Source organism: Cynoglossus semilaevis, chromosome 6, assembly GCF_000523025.1.
Source record: "Cynoglossus semilaevis isolate Cse_v1.0 chromosome 6, Cse_v1.0, whole genome shotgun sequence".
In the NCBI taxonomy this organism is placed as follows: Eukaryota; Metazoa; Chordata; class Actinopteri; order Pleuronectiformes; family Cynoglossidae; genus Cynoglossus; species Cynoglossus semilaevis.
The window spans coordinates 5,697,833-5,707,099 of NC_024312.1; the positions used below are offsets into that span (position 1 = coordinate 5,697,833).

The 9,267-nt window shown below is 39.9% G+C and overlaps 1 protein-coding gene across 1 annotated transcript in view; it reads right to left on the reverse strand.

Annotated features, from left to right (window-relative positions):
• Positions 1-4,478: 4,478 nt before the first annotated feature.
• rerglb (RERG/RAS-like b) overlaps positions 4,479-9,267 on the reverse strand; it is a 7,872-nt gene continuing 3,083 nt past the window's right edge. Inside the window, exons 2-5 of the mRNA XM_008311529.3 lie at positions 9,115-9,171; positions 8,345-8,418; positions 6,181-6,329; positions 4,479-5,090 (exon numbers count right to left, since the gene is read on the reverse strand). Coding sequence (XP_008309751.1) covers positions 4,805-5,090; positions 6,181-6,329; positions 8,345-8,418; positions 9,115-9,171 — 566 coding nt within the window. The 3' untranslated portion in view covers positions 4,479-4,804. The remainder of the gene's footprint in view (positions 5,091-6,180; positions 6,330-8,344; positions 8,419-9,114; positions 9,172-9,267) is intronic.

Below are 9,267 nucleotides of genomic sequence, written 5' to 3' on the forward strand. Positions count from 1 at the left end.
TGCGGAGTTTTAGATTGGAATGGCGATGTGCTCACCAGCTGTGAGATTAAGGGGAACTGATCGATGGCCTCTCTGATTGGCTCTCGCCGTGTCCCAGCAGCATCCAATCCCCTCGGTTCGGATGGTTGTCCTCAGCCAAAACCAATTCTTTTCTCAACACAGGGGCCAAATAAGATTGCTGACCTGAAGCTACGAGGCCACGCCTGTAGGATCTGTCTCCATCAGTCTGCATTTTTTTATTGGAAACACTGAGACAGAATGAAGACAAGAGGAGCATTGACAAATCAGTTTTATTTTTCTCCATCCTAGAGTCACCACTTTTTGTTGTTGGGTTTTGTCCAATGTATTTTCTGCTGACAACAGGGGGGCTAATGCTGCGCCGCACTGCCTTACTCACACACAAGGTGTCAGGTAAACCGGTGTTGACGAAGGTTATTGTCTAGAAACCCAACATTTGAAATATCACTCAAGTCGTAGTTTTTTATTTAATCATAAAGTACCGTAACAAAAATCATCACAAAAAATGTTTTTTTTTTAGTTAAGCTGAGGATTTAGTCCTTCAATTGACCATGTCGTTCTCCATGTCATCCACCTCTTTTATAATGAAACTTCCACAGGAAATCTGATTTTCCCATAAACACCGTCTGCTCTTTGTGTTCATTCTCAAATCTGTATCTTTCATTTTTAGTGCCCCTCTTCATCCGTAGGTGTTTCTGATTCAGTACAAACTTCGTCCACTGATGCAGATGAGGCCGCAGGGAACACAAAATGTCAGCTTTGAATAATCTCAATCTAATTTTAAAAAGTGCCAGCGCTTCACTTATTTATCCTTCTGATATCTTTCAGATTGAGTGTACACTCTTACTCACTCCCTTCTTGGTTGTGGTTTCCATGGGAACCTAACCCAATTGACCTACAGTTATTTATTTAGTTTATTGTAATTTTTCCCATTGAAGCCTGAGCAGGGCTGCCATCCTGCCATGAATATTTTGTCCCGTCTGCTCCGTGCACTCTGTATCAGGAGTTTTTAAACAGATGCGGGCAAAAAGTAAAGCAAAGAAAATCTGAATAAATTTTTAAAAAAAGCACACGCTGTCGTTATAATTTAGTGCTAATATAAACCTACCCAGAAATGTGTGTTTTATAATATAATCAAATACACGGTTAAACACTCAATCATGGAGGTTAAAGTTCTTCTGATTCCACGTCAGTATAACATATACTGTAGTTTAACTGAAGGTGTTGGTCATAAATGAGTCACGGGGTAAATTAGGTGGAGCCACAGAGGCAGTGTTTTCACCGTGTTCGTTTTTGTCCCTTTTTTTGCTCCACTTCAGTTGGTTCTTTCACTGCTCCGCTCTTTTCAAATCACTTTTTCCTTTAAGTCACTCAGAGAGAGAACAGATTGTGCAGATCTACAGATATTGTCTGCCCCAGTAGAAAGACTAGACTTTTAATAATTCAAAGTCATTCTGTCTCAGCACTAAGGCACCGTCAATAAGTGAATTACTTTTTTTTTAAAGAAAAGCGCAGAGCTTCAGTGTTTTAATGTGGTTCTCCAGCAAATGATTCCCCAAATCGTTGGAGAACCACGGCTTTATTGTATGTATGTCTTACTGTCCCTTATTGTATATAAACATTTGACCGTTTTTGAATAATACAACAACACTGTCTAAAATCAGACCAGCTGAAAGTATACACTAATGTGCGTCATTTATTTGAGAAAAAAATGCAAATGTAATTTATATAAAACACGAGGGCCTTTCAGTCAGAGGGAACTATTTAAGAAAGTTTTACTTGAATTAAGTGACTTCCAAAACTAACAGAACCATTCTGTTTTCACTTTTGTAAGTAACACACTCTCAAGTAAATGATACTCTGGAGGATTCAGTGGAAAAACACGTCAAATCCTAATGCATCTGTCACAAAAGACCACCATACTTGTCAGCTCTACATATTTAATCAACTGTGCTGCCATCTAGTGGAAACTCTGCGATTGTCTTCTTTCTCGACTTGTGCTCTTTGTTTTTTCTTTTTCTTTTTTGTCTTAGCTCTCACCTTTTCTTACTTCACATGTGAAATCTCTCTTTAATGAAGCGTTTCTTTTTGAAGTTGTCTTATTTACGACGGGTTCAAAGTGAAACAGCGGGATTTAAAAGAGGTCAGAACATCCACGTTATTAGCCCATGTTTGACTTTAATTTCCTCTAGAACAGCCAATGCTTTTACAGCATTTGCAAAAGAAACACGCGCCGATAAATCAAATCACCGATTTTTTTTGAGAATGTGAGGCAGAACGTTCAGCACAGCATTGTAGTTACGTAAGTGTATTTAAGGAGAACAGAACAGGAAAGAATGATTTATAACCAGAACTGGTATGAAGGTATGAAAAATACTAATAGATTATTCAGCTACATTAGGAATAAAAAAATCAACTAGTCCAAGAATATATCAAATGTAAATTTTAATTAAATCCTCTGTTTTAATGTCAACAACTACAGGTGTCAAGGGAGAAGATTTCTCTTTTATTTACGTTTATTTAAATGGTTAAATATAATAAAAGCAGTTCAAAACATTTAATCACATAACATGTCTGATTTATCCACTGTGCCCTGATACATATATACTGTCTCATTCTGGGAAAATGAAAATTTTTTTTTTTAAATCACCTTTTTTGATAAGCACACATTCATAAAAACATCAGTTAAATGTTTTTATGGTGATTAAAAATGTATAAAAACATTACCTTCAAAATTTTTTAAAATTTTATTTAGTTTTTGGCATCACAGGATTCATTAATAAATATGAACATCCCTGAACATTCTTAGTCAGTGGGGTTTAGTCGAGTCATTCCCAACCTCTGGGTTAGGGCCTAAAAATGCGTCACTGTTTTTAGTCACTGAACACATTATATTTGAGTAGAAATAGTTTTGTAGGATTGGTATTTTTCTCAGGATTGGTGTTTTAAATAATGTAACTATTATTATTACCATGTTTTTATTTTTCTCTCTTTCTCTTCCTCAGGAGTCACCACTCTGGTAGTATTCTCCGACCTTCCTGACGCCACAGCCCCCCCTGGGTGAGTAGGTTGAGTGGATTCAAACCCAGGACGTGCTGCCTGTAACACTGTGCCACAGATGCCCCTCTCAACTGAAGAAGTTGTTGTTTAAAAATGTTGTAGAGTCAGTAAGTACAGTATATTCAAATATTAAAACACAAATATAGTCTTCTCCTTGAGTCTAAATGTTACACTATACTGAACACTATATGTCTCAAACTGAGGCCTAATTATCCAACGATACACTACTGCAGGGTAATAGTACAAAAAAAAGCAACCCCCCCCCCCCCCCCCCCCGCCTCCCCATCACCACCACTCCCTCCTCTAAACCCATTAAACCTGAGCCGCCTGCATTCGCTGCACTGAACTGTGGAACATTATCCACACTTCACAGCAGTCGTGCAGCTGCAGCTGGAAGATGCACAAAGCCAGGTTTAAATGCAGTGTGTTGACATGTGTTCACTCAGTGTGCCATAGTGTTGGCAGGAACCCCCACTGACACACAGGCTGGAACACTCTGGTGGTAGAGCGGAGGCTCTGCACCCAGACAAGACAAACCTGTGGTTTTAAAGGAAACGCTTCAGTCAGGAAGGAATAAGAAATGATGTTGGAAATGAAATGGAATCAACTCTTGGTCTTTGCAGTTTTTTTTTAACTTTAACTTTTATCAAAAAACCACCACAGTGCAGTTTTTTTTCTTTAACTTTTATCAAAAAACCACCACATAGAAAGTTGGCCTTGAATGTAATCAGATGATTTCAGATTTAAAACCTAATATTTGTTTTACAGTTCTGGCTCACGCTGAGCATAAATCTTGGCCGACCGAGTCCAGACAACACTGAACTCTGTATTTAGGATTTTTCTGTGAGAGCTCTCACACATGGTTCTCAGGTGCTAAGACTGTGAGTCTGATTAGACCTGTTTCTGCAGGTACAGACTGTTCTAAATTTACATTTTCCTCAGGGCCGCGTGGCACCTGGGCAGGATCATTTACACCTCCATCACTTTTCTTATACGTGTACTGTAATTTAATGAGCTTGCAGCTTCAGCTCACCGAGCTGCACACAGTGTGAGCGTGTTTGGAATTAGCTTTAATGTGTGGCATTGAATTCCTGGATTCCACTGTGTGTGTGTGTGTGTGTGTGTGTGTGTTTTGTTTTTGCTGCTTTTTCTGCTTTAAGCCGCTGCTCATGGTCATGTGCAGCAGTTTTGGAAGTAATTCAGGCTCTGTATTATAAAAAAAAATCTATGAACATTAAAGTGGTAATTAATCGCCCAATCACTATATATGACAAAATCTAATTAATCACAAGGACGTTGTTGATTAATTGTAAATAGTCGAAATTAATCAACATTCCTCAAAATAAAAACATGTCTGAAACACAAAGTCAACAGCTGGTAATGGAGGAGGATGGGGAAACATGTCAACAGCTGGTAATGGAGGAGGATGGAAAACTGTATATTATGAATAATTATTATCGCTGTAACACGTACATTCTGACAGCCTTACAGAATGCTTTCATTTTCGTTAGACCCCAGGTTGAGAACCCTCTGCCGCACTCTTTAAAAACAACAAAATATTTCCGCATACTAACAAAAACCACTGAATACATGTTTGTACAAGACCAGTGCTGTGAGCACGGAGTTGGTGTTTGAACCAAACGTTCAACTGTTGGCACTCACTGCTCAACGGTGTGAGGTCACGACCGGTCCCATCATCACCGATTGTCCCCGTCTCCACAGTACGTCAAACCGACTTCCTTCTCTTCCCAAACACGTTGTTGATGAGTTTGGCCATAGACTTCGAGCCGCTGTAGCGACGTCGGTCTGCCCTGTACTTCAGGTGCTCCATCGTCTGTCGGATCAGTCGTGTAAAGAGGTTGGCGATATCCTGGTAGCTCTCGGCCGCCGAGACTTCCTGGAAGGTGCAGTGGTTCTCCTGTGCCAGGCAGCGGCCCTCCTCCTCGTACACCTGCCGCACGTGACACAGGTCCTGCTTGTTCCCCACCAGACACACAGGAACCTCCATCTCCCTAAAAAAAGAGAGGGTGGGCTTGTGAGAAATAGAAGATGTGGAGCCTTGACGTTATTTTTGATCCCTGCTGAGCTCAGAGCTGCAAATTTACAACATGAACGGTTTTCAACAGTATTAAAACACCACTGTTGTAAATAAGGTTGTCAACCTAAGATGGAACCAAATCACTTAGTCAAGTGGCCCAGAGAGAAGATATAAACGATAAATGTCTTTCGGTTACTTAGCTCTTTGATTTACATGCAGGGAAACTTAAATAAGGCCAGGAATTCTGCTCCTTATCTCTGGCACACCTGTCAAAAACTAAATAAATATCTTCCCCCACGTTACCCTGGATACTGAGGCACATGACAGGCACTTTGATGAATGAGGTTGGCCTATTTTGCAGCAGACCAACTGTTGATGCCTGTATGTTTTGCAGTGAGTCCTTCACTCCTGGTCATGAATCATTCATCAGTGTGTCGGAGATGGTCAGAACTTGCAGCATTCCTTAAACTCAAAACACTACTTTTTAAGAAAAGTGGGCCAACAACGTTCTCAATTTCTCCTTTTTCAGGTTCACAGCATGTCGGCCAATACCGTTAACATATATTTTACCAGACAGTTTTGTGTTTTTAGGGCCACATGAAATGAAATGAAATGAGCAGCTCCTGCCATGACACTCCAGACTACAACTGATCACCAGGAAAAAACTCTGCATCTACTTAGTGCAGAAGGAATGTATTTTATTTAGCAGTTGTGTTGCCAAATCTACGGTAAGTAACCCAGTTTTGTACATATTCTTTTTTTGTTTATTTATTTGTTCTTTTGGATAAAACAAAAATGCCTTATATTGACTGAACTAGATATCCTACAGCAGCTAGCGTCTATGTAAATGTTTTCACATCTGGTTGCCCACTTTTTAAGTAGTTTTTTTCAATAACAGTTCTTACCTTTTAACACAACATATAGTTGATCGCTGTATATAAACTAGAAAGTTCCGCAGGCTTCAGTAAACAAACATCTCCAGTCAGTGGAGATGCAGGCGTCACCTGTCAACTTTATCAAATAAAGAACTTGTGTTAAAATAAAATATTCATGCTGCTTCTCACCCTTTACAGCTGTCCACGCGAGCTTCCCTGATCTGCCGCAGGATGTTCTCGGCATTGATGAAGGAAGTGCGGTCACTGATGTTGTAGACGACCACAAAGCCGTCGGCCCAGTCCACGGGCTCCTCCAGGATACACCTGGTCTCCGAGCTCTGCCGGCGACAACATATAAGTCATTTGGTGAGATTTCACACTAATATTAACCCAGTGGACAAAATAAATTAGCAACACCTGTTTTCTGTAACACCGTGCATTCTTTGACCACAGCATTAAATCATCCTAAAGCGAAGACTGGGAACAATCTGGTGATTTATACGTTTATGGGATGGTGTGGATTCTTTTTTTCGGAAAGGCGAAATTTACATAATGAAAAAATATGTGAGGATCACCTGTTCTTCCACTCATAATCAGGACTATAAATAGGTGACCTACAAAGCATTTTCATATATTTGATATTTTAGGCTTTTTGTTTAATTAACACTGTGAAATGTAGAAATAACTACGTTTTTTTTTTCACAGTTAAAACCCACTGCAGAAGAAAATAGGTCAATTTTTATTCACTATAAGCTTGAAAAATTATACTAATAAAAATACAATATGATGGCGAAGTTTTACAGTAAGTTTTGTGGAGACTGTTGAAGACGTTTTCAATTTTAGTGTCAGTCTTTTTTTGTCCTAGAATGGGAAAAATGTCATTTTAATACATTTATTTTGTTTTAATAAGGAAGACAGTTTTGATGATATTATTTTTTAGTTGAAGTTTTTAATTAAAATCTTGAATGTTTCTGAGTGGGTGAACTCCATGTCAATGAACAGTGAAATGTGCCCAGGGAGCAGTGTGTGGGGACGGTGCCATCAATGCACCTCTGCAGCTGGTGGACTTGGACCTGTGACCTTCTGGACCCCACTCTGCTTCCATAGCCACCTAGCCACCACTGCTGAATATAGCTAAAATATCTAGAAGTGAGATTGTAATGCTGTTATTGTTACAAAAATAGTTAAATTTCATACACTTTCTTCCTACAGGTCTATGGTAGTCCATTAATAAAGAGTGGATAAAACAATGGTTAGAGACACAGACTGTGAGACATGATAAACCACTGCAGGTCTTAATTGGTCACTCTGGTAGAGGTCAGGAACAGGTGTGAGCTTCCAGGAATGTAGGTCTCATTCAGACAAGAATAAAAAAAAAGGTCTCAGGTGTGAGCTGATGAGATTCTGTTGTGTTGTGTTTCTTCACAGTTCCAGTGACCTTGAGAAGAAATGAAGTGCACAGGAAGGACAGATGAGGCCGGAGGACATGTCTGAGCCCTAAAAAACCCTCTCACCCTTCGTCTTTATTGACTGCATGCTGTCTTCATGGTCTCCGGGTCAGAAGGGCAGGACGAGGACCACGTTACAGTGAGTTTAACCGACAGGGACAATAATGAGCTCTTGTTCTGCTGAGCCCTGGGGTATTCCAATAAAACACTCACTCTGCTGTAAAGAGACACTCAGGTTCTTTTGTCTCGCCGAAGGAGAAGTTTAGATCCAGGTTATACTGCTCCGCTCTTCTTAACACAGACAGACACTGTTTCATATATGATTTTAGCCTTGGGAGATTCTTATAAAACCTTTAAATTCATAACTTTAAATGCATCCTGGATCGTATCGTGCCAATGTAAATATTTGACCCTGGTTCAGTCAAGGCCAGGTTCACGTGCTGCAGCCTCTCCGTGACGAGGAAAAACACCCTGCGGTTTATTGATGTGGTGTGAATTTATTAGGTTTCCACTTCAGTTGAATGAATTAAAAAAAATTCCACCTTACTCCGCCTTTAAAGAGAAGCAATAACCGATGATTTGTAGGTTTCTTTAACATCACTAATGGCAGCAGCCGTCATTGATCATCATCATAAGTCACACAAATTGCTGGAATTTGAAATATAACTTTTGCGTGGACAGCTTAACTATAGTTCCCTGAAAAGACATGGTTGACATCTGTCTCTGATTCCCACTCACTGAACCTGTTCCTGTTCCTTCTCTGGGCCATCTGTGCATTAAGTGCATTACCAGACATCCCAGGAAATAATCTGATTAAACACAAACCAAAATGGCAAAAAGGAAAAAGAAGGATACAGATGATTGATGCTCCAACTGTTGGTTCAGCATCAGTTGTGTTCATTTACCTGAGAGCAAGGGTCGAAAACTTCCAGGTTCAGCTGTCGGCCGTCGATCGACAGCCTTTTGTGGTAGAGAGAATCTGCAGGAGAGAAATAATCAGAAAGAATGAATAATATTATAAACAATGCAGTATTTTTACAACTAGGGCAGTCAAAAATAAGGAGTTAATCACATGAATTAATTTGTGAAATGAATTAGACTAAATATAATTAAGTATATTAATTTGTGAAATGAATTAGACTAAAAATTTTAATCCACCTCCAATGCATGGGTAGAATGACTCACTAAATGATTTCCAACGTCCATCCACTTATCCTTGCTCTAATACAGGGAGCATATTTTTGTTGACATTTAAATAATCTAATTTGGATTAGTCACAAATAAAAACAGTTGTGAGACACACACATCTACCTGTTACAGTATCTGAGGTAAATCCAGATGCAAACTCCGTTCAGGATCACCATCTGTTACCAATGAGGCCTGAACTAGTGATTAGCTTGATGTACAAACCATTCGTGCCCTGTGTGACCCATTTGTCGAGCTGAATTTGGGGAGGCACCACGAGAAATTCACCAACGAGTGTACAGTACGTACGAGTCTTCAAAGTCAAGTTCTCAGGTCAACGCGACGTCAACCACTGTTCCACAGCTGACATCTACAGTTCTAAAACTTCAGTTAAACTTTGAGTCTCTTCATGACTAACAGAACACCATGTCTGTGTTTGAAGAGAATCTCTGATTTCCAAAGGCCTTTATTCAAATCTGGAAACACTTACTGGTGTTGGAGGCGTATTCACCGATGAAGCGCCTGGTCAGGAAACGCACAAGGACAGCTGGAGGGAATAATCAAAATTAAAGTCAGCAAATGAATCACAGCGCCATTACACTCTCATCCCTCACAGGTGGCGGCAGGGGGGGCAGGAGGGGAG